This window comes from Saccopteryx bilineata, chromosome 5, assembly GCF_036850765.1.
Source record: "Saccopteryx bilineata isolate mSacBil1 chromosome 5, mSacBil1_pri_phased_curated, whole genome shotgun sequence".
Taxonomy (NCBI): domain Eukaryota; kingdom Metazoa; phylum Chordata; class Mammalia; order Chiroptera; family Emballonuridae; genus Saccopteryx; species Saccopteryx bilineata.
In genome coordinates, this window is record NC_089494.1 from 210,877,613 (window position 1) to 210,896,126 (window position 18,514).

General features: G+C 38.8%; 1 protein-coding gene across 1 annotated transcript in view; it reads left to right on the top strand.

Annotated features, from left to right (window-relative positions):
- ADAMTS3 (ADAM metallopeptidase with thrombospondin type 1 motif 3) overlaps positions 1-18,514 on the top strand; it is a 259,718-nt gene that overhangs the window by 21,023 nt on the left and 220,181 nt on the right. Inside the window, exon 3 of the mRNA XM_066280883.1 lies at positions 3,701-4,107. Coding sequence (XP_066136980.1) covers positions 3,701-4,107 — 407 coding nt within the window. The remainder of the gene's footprint in view (positions 1-3,700; positions 4,108-18,514) is intronic.

An 18,514-nucleotide genomic window follows, 5' to 3' on the forward strand; every position in this document is an offset into this window, starting at 1 on the left:
AGAGGGAAAGGACAATTGCTGAAACTGTTCTTGCCTAGGCAAGAGGGGCTATGATGTGATATATAAATGGAGGGTTTGCTCTTAGGTAAGATTGCAGACTACATACCTACGAGTAGGGAGATGGACCATGCGTGCGCCAATGCCAGTGGATTGTGGGAAATGCACTATATCTGAGTCTTGCCCGGGTGGTAGGTAAGCACAGGATGACCCAGCCCTCTGTGCTTGTGAAACTTACAGCCCACAAAAGCCTTTACATGCCATCTTGGCTGACAATTGAATAGTTTCATATATTAAAATGACACAGAGGCATTATTTTAACGAGTAGCAAACTTTCATTTAAGTTAAAATAGCTAATTCTGACTGAATTCTTAGCATTATCTCATTTAATTCCCTCCCCAAACCTGTGAAAATGGAACTGTTACTAACCTCCAGTTAACAAATGAGGAAACTGAGTCAAGTTCCTGTGTTAACTCGCTGCTTTCTTACACTGTAGTTCATTCCTTGATTCTCGGCTCTATTGCTTTGCGGAAGTATTTGGGCCTGAGAAATGTGTAATTTCTGAACACAGAAAATTCCAAATTAATATTGGACACGACTTGGTGTTCTTATGTAATTGTAATCTAAGATTAAATACTTTTGAGAGCTGTGAGTTTTACCCACCACTCTTTTTATTAATTTTCTTTCCGCCAAATACCAAGAATTTAAGAGGTTTTTTTCAGATAATTCTGAGGTAACACTTGAGAAAACTTGGTTGGCTGCCTGTGGGTAGGCAGCACATCATCGTTCTTGTGGCAGCTTTCCTTCTTACATCATTAGAAGTTGACAATAAGATGTTCATCTATTTGGAAGTGAATAAGAGCATAAGAGCATAACCTTCACTTGAAAATGATCAGAATTGAATTTTTCCTTTGGCTCCTTGCTGGCTAGCATAAGGCCTCCTAGCCCTGCTTTCTTATTTAAGACTAGAGATAGTAATACCTGCCTACCATGACTGTAGTGAGAATTAGAGATGACATAGTCTCAAGCACAAAGCACAGCCCAGTATTTATTCTGCTAATAAGTGGCAGATGACAGGGTAGCTCCTTTGTCAGTTTGTTAACCTACCGTCCAGAGGATGGCAGCCAGAGAGGTTCCTGAGTGCATCTTGTCCCATGATTACATCAATTTCTACCTGGAAAATGACTCACTCCAGGTTTATTTTCAGAAATGGCTTTTATGTGCACATTTTAGGAGTGATTTACTATTTAGCATTAGAGAAGACAAAGCTCTATAGCAATACACCATCTTTATTGTGAATAAAAATTCAGAATGTATTGTCTAACAGGAAAAATGGAACTGTCCCAGTGAATCTGGAATGTATGGTTTACTATAAACATGAGGCTCTGTGTATCCTCTTGGGTGTGAAGTAGCCTCCCTGTAGTCTTCTTACATTTTCTGGCTCTCTAGTCACTTAACCAGATATCAGTATATTGCCTAGAGCCTGGTTGTGTAAATTCCCCTCATAAGAGATGGGAAATCCATACATTAACTAGCGTTGCTTTCTCCTTTGCGTGAAACAGTAAACTGATAGCTAGAGAGAGTCATAAGTGGGATTGTTGGTGCAGGCAGATGCTCATGGACCCTGTACCATCAGTCAGGGTGTGGAGCAGCCTAGACAAGCCAAGGTTCTCTAGTTACTGAATAACCACCTGAATACATTAAACAATTTCTACCGACAGGAGACCCTGGGAAGCGAAAAATCTTCTATTAAAGTGTACGGGGAATGCCAGCTTGAATGGGAAGTATTTATGCTCAAGGAATTAATTTGGGGTAAGCTTTGTCAGTCCATATCCAAGATCCCGATTCATCCTTTGCTACGGGAACTCTCCCCTTCATCGCTTCGCTTCTGTGATACTTGAGTTCATTCCCTCAAGTTTTGAGTTCTTTCCCTGAACCAGAATGTACAAGAATATTCACCAGAGATTTGATTGTGGGGAGACTGATCTCTGCGTCTGTGCTGGCAGTAATGCCTAGTGCAGGTCCTTGATGAGGACCTGGAGCACCTGCGACACGGGGCTCATGAACTGCTGCGTGATTCTGCTCCAGTGTGGGAGTCGGGCTTCGCTTTTCTCTGTGGCAGGACACTCCTCACTCCTTCTCTACCTAGTGCATATTTACTACCGTGTTACTCCATGCATTTAATAGAGAGAGATCTTTTGTTTAAATCCATTGGTCATTATCAGTGTGTGTGTGTGTGTGTGTATTTATATATAAATATATATATATAAATATATAAATATATCATATATAATATATCATATATAAATATATCATATATATATATATGATAACTAGTATACACCCAATAAATTTCTAAGTTGCAAAATACTTTCATTTGTCTTCTGGTACTTTGCACATTGTTTGAGGTATTGAAAAAGCAGGAAAATGATGAAAACATAGTGATTCTACGAGGATAGTCTAAGAGCATAGGCTATAGGTTCACTTATGGCTCTTAAACTCTGTTGGATGAGGCACATGCATTTTCTGTAAGTGAGCAGCAGTATTTGTAAATCATGTAATTTTTTCAGGGTACTTTAACATAATACAGGACTAGTCTTAGGCTAGAATTATGAAGGTAGGGAACTATTTAATTCATGTTCTCACATTCCCTTTTCCAAGCTTTCTTTCTTCAGCCTTGCTGCCCCTTCCTTTCCTTCAGTACTCACTGTCCTCTGTCTTCACATTTATTTCTCGGAAGGGATAAATGGTTCATTCAGTGTGTTATCTTTCTCAAGGTCACTTGTATTTTAGCAGACACAATATTTGCATTGGCCAAACTAAGGGAATTAAGTTCTAATTGTTAAATTCAGTTTAACATGTAAGGGGCCACCCATGTTGCCAGGTGGACCAGGAATACACTTTCATATTCAAATGAGTATTTATCCAATGTAAGGAATATGGTGCAAAATGACAATACTATTTGCTTTTGATGAACTAGTACCTGCATATTTAATTTATAGATTATTATTTCTTCTTTTTTACCCATTTCCTCATTTTCTGAAAATACTCTGTTATTTATGAGACACAATATAATGTAGCAAAATGAATATATAGTCTTTGGAGTAGCAGTTGGGTCCATATTCCAGCTTCACAGTTAATTTACCTTGGACACATACCCTCTGATTCTCAGTTTTCTTATCTGTGAAGTATTATTGTTAGAGTCACTATGATGGAAAGAATGTATATAAATTACAGTACATAAATTACAGGCCATGGTACATGCAACATAAAGTAGCTATTTAGTAACTAGTTTATATTCTAGGATTCTTATAGGAAAAAAAATTTAAAGAGAAGAAAAAATTTATTTTACATAATAGAAACTTTGTTAAAAGTTTAATTGAGAACATGTCTTGATTATTAGCAAACCAGGTATAGTTTATGGAAACTTACATTGAAGTTCTGAAATATATAAATGAGATATAAATATTCACATTGTAATAAACTTTCTAAAAAATAAAAAAAATTCTTTGAACACAGAATTACCTAAGTGCATTTGAGAAATGATTTGAGTTCTCAAAATGTAACATGAGATGATTCAGAAACATACTTGTTGGGCAGATTGAGGTGTGATCTTGTAAGGTGGTCCACTTTATGCCTGTGTTATATCCTGCTACGTTCTCTTGTTGCACCGGGTCCTACAATTCTCTTTTTCACTCCACAGACTCACCAATAAAGAGACAGAAAGAGTATGAGCTGGTGACGCCAGTCAGCACAAATCTAGAAGGACACTATCTCTCCCATATTCTTTCCGCAAATCACAAAAAGAGGTCAACGAGGGATGTGTCTTCCAACCCTGAGCAATTGTTCTTTAACATCACAGCTTTTGGAAGAGATTTTCATCTGCGACTAAAGCCCAACACTCAGCTAATAGCTCCTGAGGCTGTTGTGGAATGGCATGAAACATCGTCAGTGCCTGGGAATATAACTGACCCTGTTAATGATCATCATCTAGGAAGTGCTTCGGAAAGAATCTGGAAAAGAGAGCCTTTGCAGACTAACTGTGCTTATGTTGGTGACGTCATGGACATTCCAGGAACCTCTGTTGCCATTAACAACTGTGATGGTCTGGTAAGACTCGTGCCCTTTTGTGTGTGTATGTTTGCAGGTGTTTGGGAGGGTAGCCTGGCTTCGGCACAGTTTGGAAGGTAGAGGTGGAAAGGAAGCCTCATTATTATATTTCAAAATCAGGAAGAATAGACAGCATTTTACTGTCAAAGATGTGTGCTTTGGCTTAATTTTGACATGAAGACAGCATTATTCCAAGAAACAAAAAGACAACTATGTTAATATTTTTGCTTGTATTTTCTGTTGTGTCACGGTGGGGAATTTTACTTCATTTCTTTCAAAGCGTTCTGAAGACATGCTAAAGAAACATAGATTCCTCCAAAATGATAGTATTATACTTGTTATATGGAAACATTGGCCACTTAAAGAAAGTATTTTGAAAGCATTCTTTCATTTCCCCACAGAATGCTAAGATGGGAAATGAGCAGATCTTATGTCAGAATTCATTCAAATTGCATTACTTTAGGAATGTGCGATATAGTTGACTCTGTATGGTGGCTTCAATTCATTTTTTCCTTTATCTTCAAGTACAATACCCATATATTGCTCTTCAGTCCTGTAGTTGAAACTTATAATAACTGACCCTTCTTTACATTCTCTGCAGATGTGCAGTATTTTTTATTTGTTTTGTATCTCCAGGTATTATTTGAAAAGTGTGTCAATGTTTATGCCTTTTCCATCCACAGTTGACTCCAAGTCTTTGTTTAAAAAGAGCAACCATTTTTCCTTTCCGTGGTTGCCAGGCTGCTGTTTCTTGGGAGTTCAGAGCTATTCCCTTTGTTTTGTCACTGCTTCTAGGATTTCTCAAAATATTCCTTACATTCTTTCATATAATTATGCTACGTTGGCTGGTCCTCCACCAGTACTGTGAATATTCCGCTATTGCCCCTCTTTATGCCGAAAACCAACCCAAAGGAGTTAGGATATTGCATGTTTTATGAAATGTTGGTGAGTTCGTTGTTTTAGGCTTTATTTTTGAGTCTTGCACCTCCTCCTGATGTTCTGTAGAATTTTAAAGGCCAGCAGAGACAACTGAATAGCATATGTGTGGCAAGTCTTTCTCTCCAAGTTGGAGTCCATTAGTTTAAGATTCATGCCCTCAGATTTGGCATTGGAGACATAAGGAGTCTCTCAAATTCTTTTTCTTTTCTACATAAATAGACGTGAATTAACTAAGTCATTAAAGTTTAATGTACTCACTGACAGAGCTAGATTTAGTACTGGTAAGATATAAATGGAAATAAGTTATATAAAAGGTACTGTTTTATAATACTTTTAAGTAGAACATTGTGAGAATAATACTTAATTCAATATTCTCCTTTAGATTTTAAGGATAAAACTAATATCATATACTTTTCATCTCCTTAGCTAAGACTTGAGACTTGGGAGATTGGCTTAAAAATCAACTGAGGGAAGGCAACAGGCCAGGAAATCACACAGCGGATTACCACAGTGATTTTTAAACCTGGTTTAGCAATAAACATTATTCTCACTGTATGCGTGATATTATGTAATCATAGATAAAGAAATCTAGGGTAGTAACATGTTGTGATAAAAAAGAGAAAAATAGATATAAATTGTGACTGAACATTATTAGGTTTGTTTAATTTCTCATTTAAAGATATGGAGTTAACTGTTGACATCATGTATATGTAGATACAGTGTGTTTGTGTGTGTGTATGTTTGTGCACAGTACACTATTGGTATACACTTCAGGCATTCATTTTTCCCCATCACTGATCTAATCAATCAATCAATTAAAAGATATTCATAGGAATCGAGTTATAGGCCAAGCACTCTTCCAGGTCCTGTGAAATGCTGAAAGGAATAAGCTTGGTGACATCCTCATGGAACTCAGAGATGTTAAATTTGCCATAGAATTTAAGTATCACAATATTAAAAAACATATGTGTGTGTATATCATATTTAACTTAAAAATTGTTGTTAAAAGCAGTATTTTGTAGAGCTATTTTATGAATGAGACCATTTTAAAACAGAGAAATGTGGCCCAGGCCTTCAGCTTGATTCAGCGAAAGGGTCAGCCTGGCCTGTAGCAGGCAGTGCTAACTCTGAGGGTGTGCAGAAATGGAAGACTTTCTACATTTCCAGCTCACAGCAGCCATGGAGAGAGAGTGGAGACGATGGCAGGGAGAGAAGTAGGGGTATGGAGAGCAGATCCACTGTATGACTTTGTGTTATGTGACTTTGAGATGGGCAGTATCTGAGTCAGAGTTAATTTATGTTAAACAGAATGCTTTAATTTAGAAAAAGTACTACTAAGTGTGTCCACAGATTGAGGTTTGTACAAGATAACTCTAGAAATGGAAACTATATAGAGAAACTGGGTTTTTTTTGTTTGTTTGTTTGCTTTTAATGTGTGGGGGGAGATAGTGAAGCAGACTCCTGCATGCACCCTGATTGGGATCCACCTGGCAACCTCATCTGGGGCTGATGCTCTAATACCGAACTATTTTTAGTGCCTGAAACTGATATGCTCCAACAGAGCTATCCTCAGTGCCTGGGGCCATGTTCAAACCAATCAAGCCACTGGCTGCAGGAAGGGAAAAAGGACAGAAGAGGGAGAGGGGGAACAAGCAGACATTCACTTCTCCTGTGTGTCCTGATGGGGAATTGAACCCGGGACATCCATATGCCGAGCTGATGTTCTATCCACTGAGCCATCAGCCAGGGCCCTAAAATGAAACACACTGAATATTTTATGTCTTCCAGGAAGTGCCAGGTGTCACATCCTGTACAATTCTTAATTCTTCCCTTGGTCCTCTGATAGAGAAACTTTTATAGCAATTTTACAGTTACTGTATTTGTGTTCTAATAACTAAAAAAATAATGGGGACGGGGTTTTTGTGTCTTGTTTTTTAATTTAATTTTTCTAGTAAGTAGTTTTTATTGTACTTTACAAAATTATCAGTGTGAGACCAGTTGGGGAGAAAGAAGCTGTTTCTTTACCACAGATAGTTTGAAAAGCAGGCAGTGCCGCCTAGCTGTTTCTGCCCCTCTGCACATCAGAAACTTGACTGTTTTCTGCCAGCATCCAATCTAGAACAAAGCCCAGTTTCTCCAGCCCCTTCCCCAAATCGCCCAACCAAAATTTCAGTGCTGTTCCTAGGTTTGATTGCTGAGGTGCTAATGGTTCCCTCTGGTGTGCATTCTCCCTCCATGCAACTTGTAATAAACCCAGCTTGTCGACTGCAGATTGTGCTCCTGGTGGTTTTTGGCGAGAGGGTGTTGACACACTTTACCTCTCTGCTACTTCATCTTTGAAGTGAGAATCCGGTGGTCAGGAGTCATGGTGATGGCAGGCATTTCACACTCTTCTCAGTGGGAAGACACTTCTGGCCGAGAACCCCAGCTGAAAATAGATTTCTCTATTCCACAGAGCCCTGGCATCTGCTCTGTAACACCGTGAAATCTCCCCTGCCAGTAGTGGCAGCTCGCAATCATATTTTGTGGTCTACAAATTTGCCAAAATAAAGGATTGTTTGGTTAGTAGGCTTTATGTCATGTATTTCATAACATAAGAAAACGGGGTTTTCCTAGACTTGCTAGAACAATATTGCTTTGTTAATTCTCCTGGGTTATTGTGAGAAGGAACCGGTGGGGAATGGAACAATTACCAGGTGATGGCTCTGTTGCGTTATCCAATTCAGTTGTTTCCTTGTGCATCGATCAAGGGAATTTTTCTAGAACAGAAGTTTTTAACTTTTTTTTTTTTTTAACATTTGGAATTCTTCCATCCATTGAAATCACTAAAGTCTATCTAGTAAAATAATATGTAAAATGGAAAAACTCAAGAACGTCCTGGTTAGAACAAAGGTGGGAGATGTTCTAGATGTCCTTTCTCCTAGTTTCCCTTCTTCCTGCCTTGTCCTCACTGCAGTCCACGCTTGGGCTTTCCAGGGCATCTAATCGGGATCTTCACGGTTAGGTCAGCAGTTCTTGGAAGCTTGAGGTTAACAATGTGGGAACCACAAATAGAAACTCTTTTCTAAAATATTTGATATTTACATCTGGTTAATACTGGAGGCATTTTGTGCTGTTTCGATTTGAGGCCACGTGAAGTCTCTGTAGACTACAGCTAACTTAGAAAGAAAACAGCCTTACATTTCTCGGGCTTAAGACTTGGTTCGGGATTTGGTCCCTTCAAAAACATGATCTTGTCACGCCTGTTTCAGTAAGTCTCGCTGAAGAGACACTTTTTAAAAGTCTATTTAAAGTATTATGAGATAGTGTGCTTGGCATTGAGAACATTTGACCAGTGTTTGTGAAGTATAGCTCAGTCTGGTAAATGCAGTGTTGGATACTAAAAATAGCTACAACTCTATGGCTGGTTGTAATGGATTTAGAAGAGAGGGTTTTCCAGGGCTGATCTTTAAATGTTGACATTTGAACATCTGCTTTTATGAGAAGAACCTGATCCCTAGTGGCCAGTTGCCTCCCACCTTTTCCTTCCGTGGAACATGTCTATGGAAGGTGTCATGCCTTTTTTTTTGATGGGACAAGAGGAAGATCTGTGTCTCCAGGGTTTACATGCTGATTTGAGGAACAAAGGAGTGAAACCTGTTTCAACTCAAGGCAGCTATACCAGACAATTTTAGTAATGTTGGATTAGGAGAAGCTTAAAGCCCCTATACACTTTCATTTCATTTCTAGCAGTAGAAGGGAAAAAGCATTGTGAATCATCCCCTTTCAGAATGAAGAATGGGTGAGTGTCCTCTATGTTAATTATCCTGGGAGAACCAGTTTGTGATGGACCTCACTGCTTCTTCCCTGAGACTTGGTCAAGCTGTGGCCCTATGGGGAGCCGATTGTATTTACCTATTATTGTACCTATCCATGCCAGGTCTGGCCTGTTGGATACATCTCCCATCCTTTCTCAAATTGGGTAGGCAGCTTTGTGTTTATCTGGTGTGAACAGTGAAGGTTCAGCATAGTCCTTGTTCATTTTCACATTTCATATCTAATTTTTGTAAGTCTATATCTAGCTTATTCCATTTTTGGGGGGCTCTATTTCTCTTTTGTGTGTTAGTCTATACAAAAAATAGCCAAAGATGTGAGCTTGGAATAAAATAGGAAGTGAAGAAAAAATCAATAGTGTTTTTAAATTTTGAAAATATTTCTTTTTTCTTTCTTCTTTTCCAAATGAGAGGAGGAAAGATAGAGAGACAGACTCCCACATGCACCCTGACAGGGATCTACCTAGCAACCCCTGTCTGGGGCCGACTCTCTGCCCATCTGGGGCCAATGCTTGTGACTAAGCTATTTTTAGCACCTGAGGAAGGGGCTCGACAGAGCCATCCTCAGCCTAGGGCCGATGTGTTCAAACCAATTGAGCCATGGTTGTGGCAAAGGGGTGGGGGGAGAAAGAGAGAGAGAAAGAGACAAGGGAAGGGGAGAGGTTGAGAAGCAGATGGGCGCTTCTCCTGTGTGCCCTGACTGGAAATCAAACCCAGTATATCCACATGCTGGCCTGATGCTCTACTACTGGGCCAACCGGTCAGGGCTGAAAATATTATTTTAATAGTTATTTTATAGTTAATCTAAATTATTCATGTTTATTTATGAATACTACCTGTTCAGTGCATATAGTTTGATTTACATCAATTTGGTTATGATTTATTTCCCATTATCTTCTCTGACTTTGGTGTAGTAAATTTTTAAATTAAGTTTAAAGATGACCAAGCACATGTGGCAAAGTGTTAGCAACTGGTGAATCTCAGTGAAGGACATAAGAGGGTTCACTGTTGTGATTTTTCAAGTTTTCTATAAGTTTGAAATGTACAATATAAAAAGGTGAGACAAGTAAAAAAACGGATAAAGATGAGTTAAAAATTGAGGGAAAAAGTAAATATGTGTTACAAATCTTTCATTGGACATACATAGAAAACAGAATAAAATGGGAGGGCAAGTACTTTCCATTGTTGGCCTGGGAGGAAATGCTTCCTAGTTTTCTCAATGCCATGACAACCATGATTTTATTATAACTTTAATATTTGTTTTTAAAGACACTGAAGAAATGCTTTAAGAACTGTGAAAATAGTGTTTAGCATGTCTTAAATATCTGGGTAAGTTGTCATTAAACAAGAACAGAAGTACGGTGAGGTACTGATATGGTGCCCTGGTGTATAATCAGGCTTCGAGATCATAGAATTCTTACAGGCTAAACCCGGCCTCAGGGTTCTCAACTGCAAAAACACTGCTATTCATTCAATTTAATCATCTTTGCTTCTAGGAATACCGATCAAGTTAATAAGGCATTTTGAAGTGCTAGGGTATGGAAAGTGCTACAGTGATTGCTGTGTTAAATATGTCGTATGGGAAGTCAGGTTTGAACTTTGTCTTCCTAAAGTAATGGAAATGAGATGCAAAAGTAGAACCAGAGTACAGGGCAGAATGTTTTAAATGCTGTAAGACTAGAGTAGAGGAAACGTGTGAGCTTGGATGATGGAAAGACTGTTTCTGCCTGGAAGGATGGGAGAAGACTTCCTGAGGGAAGCAACACTGTGATACCGGAGTATTGAGAAGATAAACTTCTTTGGTTAAAGTAATCACTGATGATAGCAGGGAGTGGGATGGGAGGGGCAGGGAATGGGATGGGAGGGGGTGGGGAGGAGGAGGGGCCTCTGGGGAAAGGAGCAGGTTGTGAGGAGGCCATCCATGCAAAGGCCATAAAAAGGGGAGAAAACAGGGTGAAGGGGATTTCATGAATTTTGTAACATATATAATGAATACACTAGAGAAACAGAAATCTTGGTTAGTATTTCACAGAATATGGGGTCAAATATGATACAAAAAGATGAGAGAGAAAGAAAAAAGGGAGCGAATGTGTGGTTGCTACTGACAGGCTGCACGCGTAGGCATTCAGGAGAGGAGGGCAAGGATTCCTGTTTTTTGTGGCCTTTTTTTTTTTTTTTTTTTTTTGTAGAAAAGTTACTCTGAAGTCTTGAGGCCTTTTTCTCTGGAGTTTAGGGAGGGTTATCTTCAGTAACTTTTTCCTAGCATTTGTCCCTCAATTTTTTTCTGAGATGACTATGAAATTTGATGTTGAAAAATCTGACTTTTCTTATTTAGGTCCTTCAGCCTTTCAAGGTTGAGCTATTAAGTGCCCCATTTAGTAAACCTCTTCCTTTGGGTGTAATTTCTTCCATTTGAAATGTTTTCCTCACTTTCTTATCTTTATACATACACACATATGTATACTGGATACACACCCATTTCAGTTCTGCCACCTACCAGCCTTGTGACCTCACAACTTATTTAACCTTTTGGAAGTCTCTGTCCTTCAGTAAGGTGGGGAGAGGAAGGCTGGTCAGGCTAAGGCGTTACTTGGAATGTGAATGCTTCTCTCACACAGCCTGGCTCATGGGAAATTAGTGATTGTTACTGCAGTCCCTTTGTTTTTCTACATTTAATTATTGGTCCTTAAGGTTTTGTGATTAATAGTATTAGTGATGATTAAGATTGCAAAGTAAGAAATACTGCAGTTAATTAACCTAGCCTATGACTCAACTGGTAGAAAAAAAAAACCAGTCTTCTCTGCTGTGAATACCTTGGTACAAATCCTGTAATTTTCAGAGCACCTCTACCTGATACAGAGCTCCTTTGTGATCATCATCTCTGCAGGATATGCCAGCTCTGCTCTGAAGGCTTCTTAGGATGAGAAGCTCACTACTTTCTATATTGTTTATATAGAACTCAGCCCCCATTGAAAGTCTAGGAAATGAAAATACCTTGTCCCACTTATTAGATTCTTCAGAGGTAACAAAGATATAGTGACGATTGCCCTCTTACTGTTACTATTACAATACTTTGGTTTTACACAATAAACTTTCAGTGCACCATGTGACAAATGACTTCATCTTTAGGAAACAACCCTTTATTAGTGTGATATATGCCAGATGCTGGCTAGAATGGAATTAACCAGACATAGATCACAATTTTAACATTCCTCTCAGGTTTTCCATTTGATCAAATATTTTAAATTATGAATCTCAGAGTGAGATATTTTTGGGATAGCAAAAAAGAAAAGAAAAGTTATATGGCATTAGATTGTATATATTGTTGTTCAGAATCTTCCCAATCACGTTCATTTCATATCTCTTTCACTAGGTGAGCATGGTTAAGATGTTATCTTGTACCCACTTTTTCCAATCAGGAGTCTTTCATGCAAAAAAAACAAAAACAAAAACAAAACCAAAATACAGCAAGAAGTATGCGTCTTCTACAACAATGGAGAGGCAGTTGAGGGGGATGGAGATAAAGGTAGCATGATGGGTTCCTCGTAGCTCCAAACACCAGAAAATGCATTTTTGAAATTTAATGGCGTTATCAAAATGGTCTTGTTGATTTTTTTTATTATTATATGATAGGACTTTCCAATCCCAATTTAAAATGTATAAAATTTCTAGAAGGCATTCTTCTGTCTGGTGGTTATGTCCCTAAGTGGAAGTTCTTTATAGATCAAGAGGACTGTGCTGGGGTGTCATATGAACATAGTGGGACCCAGTCTGAGCATGTGAAGCCCAAGAGAAAATGAAGAACAGCACTTAGTGAAAGATTCTGCAAATGTGAGCAACCAAACACAGTGGGAAATGTTTTATTTAGCATTATCTGTGAAATACTATGCTTCTAACATAGTGATTGAAATCTTGGGGCAATACTTCCTTTGGGCTTGCAGGATACTTGATCTTGCTTAGAGGGTGCCAATATTTCATGCTTTCCTGCCTGGCTTCATATAGTCCTTTATTTTGCATACCTGGCTCTGAGGATGGTATTAACTGGCTGCCAGGACAAGAAAGCAGACCAAGCATAGTGATGTGGGTCCAGATAGAATTAAGTCACTGTGAGATACCTGTTTCTGTTTGGTCAAGCTGCATGCCAGTGTCATTTTTGGCGTCAACCATGGTACCAGATTCAGACTTAGCATAATGATGATGGAGGACTTTGAGCCATTTTGGTCCTGGATTCTAACCATTGATCTGCAGTTTTCAGGAAGGGTCCTCTTTTTATACACTGTGCTTGGAAAAATTTGAAAAGTATGTTAATCTACGAGCATATTTTTACATTTGGGCTGTATTTATAGAACTACCTTCTTGCTCTGTCTCTTACTTAAAAATTAGGGTTTGGAGGTAAGTCAGGGATACTTTTTGTTCCACATGTTGGACTTTATGAAATATTTTGTAAACCAGACAAAATGTTTATTAAGTAATGAATCATTTTACCTAGCTGTTAGCAATAAAAAAACCCCATATAAATTAGCCAGTCAAATATCCCAGTGAGTCCAGATTACTCTCCTTCCACACTGGTTTATATCCTTTCCAATAAGAAGATTAAATTATTCATAGACCTGTTCCATTTTGCTCAGCATTCTGACACAGTAACAGTCATTCCAGGTCTTCATTACTGCTTCTGCTGGTTCCTGCGGGCCCAAAGAGTCAGGAATTGTTGGCTGTAAGCTGCCTGAGATTCTAAGAAGGATATTCTGTGACTCTAACTTAAGTTTGTGTTCTGTTTCTCCTTATGGACAGTACATTTTTGCCCAAGGAAGAAATCAAAGCATCTCACTGACTGTTATTCATTAATCATGGTCTGAAGTGAAAATGGCATGTATGAGTGTTAATTTTCTAAACTTTGAAATATGGTTACCTTCTAATAATGCTTTTTATGCATTTTAAAATTTACTTTTAATCTACTAACTATAAATGTCCTGTGTTCTTGGAAACTCCAAAGAACCAACCTGTTATTAAAATTTTGGGAGATGTTTCAGCTTGAATCCTAATGAAATGTGGAAATAACCATGTAAAGAGAAATTTATATATATAAGATGTATGTGTACACACACAATACATATGTATATATATACAATCATGTGCTGCATAGTGAGGTTTTGGTCAACGATAGACCCCATAGAGAATGGTGGTCCCATAAGATTATAATGGAGCTATAAAATTCCTATGACCTAGTTATGCCATAGCCGTAGTAATGGAGTAGCACAACATATTGTTCTTGTGTTTGTGGTGATGGTGACATAAACAAACCCACTGTGCTGCCAGTCATATGAAAGGGTAATGTATACAATTATGTATAGTACATGATACTTGGTAATGATAGTAACTATGTTACTGCTTTATATATTTACTATACTATGCTTTTTATAATTATTATTTTAGAGAGTACTCTTTCTATTGATAAAAAAACAAAATTTGCTGTAAAACAGTGTGACCTGTTAGGATAGCAGGAGCCTCATACATCTCATGTTTACTGAATCTCTTGATTGTGTCCTTTTCTCTTGTGCTGATTTAATCTTGTGTTGTTTTGTACAGTACCCTGCTCCACAGGTTTGTGTGTGTGTGTATAGGATATGGTATCATATGGTGTATATAGTATGTATAGCATATAGCCCATCTAGGTGTGTGTAAGGGCTCTCTATGACGTTCACACAATGACAAATCACCTAGCTATGCATTTCTCAGAACGTATCACTGTTGTTAAGCAGCACATGACTAGATATCTATATGGGGGGGAGAAATATATCTATGTCTTTATAAAATACAAAGAGCAGAAAAGACAGTGCTTTGATACGCTGTAAGAGAAATACCAGGCTCCTCCCTGGAAGGCTGCAAGCCAGCTGCACCGATGCAGCCATTTCCCCGGCAGAGGTCCTCATCTGCTGCATGTGAGGGATATGCAGCTGGTGCTGAGAATCATTGTCCTCCCAAGGGGCCTCTCATCTGAGCATCCAGCTCTCCTGGAGGCCTTGTTAGAACATAGATTACCAGTTTCTGATTTAGAAGGTCTGTGGCGGGCCTGAAACTTTACATTTTTAACAAGTTCTCAGCGCCAGACTCCGTAACTCAACTTTTTTGTTTGTGTGCAGTGATACTGGATACTGGTTTTTCTCAGCTAACCAGCTTTCTGTGGTAAGGAATTTCAACATTTTTTTTGGTGTGTGTGTCTGATCCTGCCTTGGCCCTTGCCCACTGCCCAGTCATAATCCCAGCCAGTTTGACTCAGCACCTGTCAGTCCCTGACTGGATTAGCTGTGTACAACTACAACTTCCTCTCTTGGTTTCCTTGCCTGGAGTCTGTGTGTTCCTTGGAAGCTCCCAGTGAATGCCATCTCCTCAGGCCAAGTTCTGGCAGAATACAGAAACTGTGTGAACTTGAACACACCACTTAACATGTCTGATCCTCAGATTACTCTTTTCATTCACATAAAGATTTCCTGATCATAGGTGGAACTTTGAAGTGGATAGTTGCATTAAGTTATTCATTAGCCAGTCACTAAGAAGTACTCTCAAGTTTCTAAAATCACTTTGCTTTTAAGAACTTATGTGGGGCTGTGCCATGGACAACACAGAGGCCTGGAGATCTTCAGGTGTTCTATGCTTTAACAGTCTGGGACTATCGTGCTCCTTGGGCGCCTAGGAGTCAACCCTGTACTCCGTCCATGCACCGGTTCTGTGCTCTGCCCCCCCATTCACACTCTCAACCTAGATGATCTTATCTCATTTTATGGCTTCAAATGCCATCTATACAGTGATTAATCTCTGCGCCTGGCCTTGACTACTCCTCCCAGCTCCAGACTTCTGTTTGTATGCTGCTGCCTACTCAGCTTTTCTGCTGGGATGTCTAATAGTCATCTCAATTTTAACTGGACCAAAGATTAACCCTTCAGAGCCACCCCTGCACGATTTCCTCCAAAAAGAAGTTTGGGTACTGTTTCTCAAGACGAAAACCTAGGCTTATGCTAGATCTCTCTTTTTCTCTCATCTCTCCCATAAAATCCATAAATAAGTCTGGAGGTTTTCCTATAAAATATGTGCTTAGTCTACTTATTAAATCTTCAAAACTACAACTTTGGTCCAAATCCCCATTTCTTCCCTGGAGTGACCTCCTGTTTTCTGTTTGTTTGTTTGTTTGATCTGGTTCATTTTTGCCCCTCTTCATCGTTCACATAGAAGCAGAAGTGACCTTTCTAAATTTGATGATCGTTTTTCTCTTTAAAAGCCTTCAGTCACTTCCCATTAAAATATTACCGTGACTTTTAAGAACCTCATGCCAGAAGTTCCAATATTGTGTATCATAACCACAAAAATAACTTCTTTTTCTAAGTGAGAGGAGGAGAGATAGTTAGGCAGACTCCTGCATGTGCCCCATTTGGGATCCACCTGGCAACCCCTCTCTTGGGCTGATGCTCGAATCAACTGAGCTATCCTCAGTGCCTGAGGCTGATGCACTCCAACAGAGCTATGTTTAGCTCCTAAGGCCACACTTGAACCAATTGAGCCACTATCTGTGGTAAAGGAAGAAAGAGAAAGTGAAAGGGGAGTGGAAGGGGGAGAGAAGCAGATGGTTGCTTCTCCTCTGTGCCCTGACCAGGAATCAAGCCTGGGATGTCCATACACCAGGCTGATATTCTATTTGCTGAGCCACTGGCCAGGGCCCCAAAGAACTTTTAAAAAGATATAGCTGTCTACACCACAACTCCAGAGACAGACTCATTTGGTCCAGAGGAAGGCTCAGCATAAGTAGATTAAGTGCTTTTCCAGATAATTCTAACATGCAGCTAGAGTTGAGAATCATTGTTGTCCCTAAAAGGCCTCTAACTTTAGAGGGCATGGGATTCCCACAAAGATTTTGTTAAAAAAGCTTTCTGGGTGCCACTTTGGGTTTCTGATTCAGTAGATCTGCAGAGGGGCTCAGAAGTATATCCCTAACAAGTTCCCTGGTGACACTACATTTTGAGAATCACTGTTTTACAAGATCTGGTCTTAGCATACTTCTCGGATATTATCCCCTTGTCCACAGCATTCAGCCAGTTTGGTCTTCCTTTTGTCTTTTTAATGATGCAAGTTTTTCCTGTCTCTGGCCTTTTGGAAATGCTGTTTCTTAAGACTTCTGAGAATATTCTTCTAGATCTTTAAATAGATGTTCCTACTCATCATTTGGGTGATGACTTAAATTCCATTTCCTCAATATGGGTTTTCCTGGCCGTTCTAGCTAAAACAGAAACTCTAGTCGCTCTATACTATATCATTGTTTTAAGTCTTATTTGTAGTCATTTTGTCACCTCAAGTTTATTGAATTTACTTTTTACATTTATTATTTGGAGGAGGCATGGCTGTCTCTGCTAAGGACAAGAACTCTCTCCCCTTGTGTAATCAATGCTTGGCATAAAGTATGTCTTCAACAAGTTAACATTGACAGACTGAATGGTGTGAATATTGGAATGGAGAATTGATTACTACTTCTGAAAAATGAATTATATACCTTTCTTTGAAGTTTTACAAATGAAGGGAGTAGTATGAACTTGAAAGTTTAATTTCCCTAAGATTTTATCTAAATCAACTCTATCAACCTGAATAGTGTTTTAATGTTGTGGTTTTTATAATTAAGTTTTTCCTCCTCTTATTTTTTCATCTCCTCCTTTTTCACATATGAGTGAGTAAATGGTCAGCATCATTTTGACCCAAACCCATGCTTGAATTCAATAGCATAGTAGGGTTAGTGTCTATTAAATTAATTTACTCCTATTAGGCAACAAAAAAACAGATATAAATCAGCATGGCTTCCTGTTGCTTAAAACATTTTTAAAAAAATTCATTATAAAATATTATACTTTGGACTAATTTCTTGGAAGATAATAAAATATGCTTTTATATTGACTTTCTAATCAAAGTTGTTACTATAGCAACCTATAGTTCTTTCTGAGCACTGATCATATAGCTTTTTAAGGAGTTTTCTCCCACAGTAAACTGGAAATTCCATGAGAGTTGGAACCGCATCTATAATGCTTACTCCCATATCCAAAAAACCCAGTACTGTGCCTGGTGTACAGTAGGTGCACAATAAGTAGCTGATATCCCATGAGTTACTGAAAGAAAGAGGACACATAACTTCCATAGGGAATCTGCTGGCTATCACCTTCCAGGTTCCATGAACCTGAATTGAATAAATGCTTCTTTTGTGCAAAATTTCTCTCTTTCCTTCCCCTTTGGTACCCAGAGCTCTGCCCTATAACCTTTCACTTCTTTCTGTGGTTTCTCCTTGTTAGAACTTTGAAAAGTTTCTCAAGCCAAGTACAGAAAGCCACACCTTTTTAGTTTCTTGGATTATTTGACTTCCTTTAGACAAGTATTGGTCTTTCCAACTTTGTGTCCCTTGATAACTTCCAGGATCCTTTGTATTCCTGTGAGTGAATTTTTTCTCTTCCTGCTTCTTAGGAGGAAGTAAATGGGTTGATTGACATCTTAATAGAATTTGACTGAGTCTTACATTTATTCATTAACTATTGAGAACCTACTGAAATGCCCCTTTCGGTGCTGGGATGCAGTGCAAAGCAGGCATAGTACTTGCCCTATGGAGTTTATCTGGAAAGGAAAATACAGAC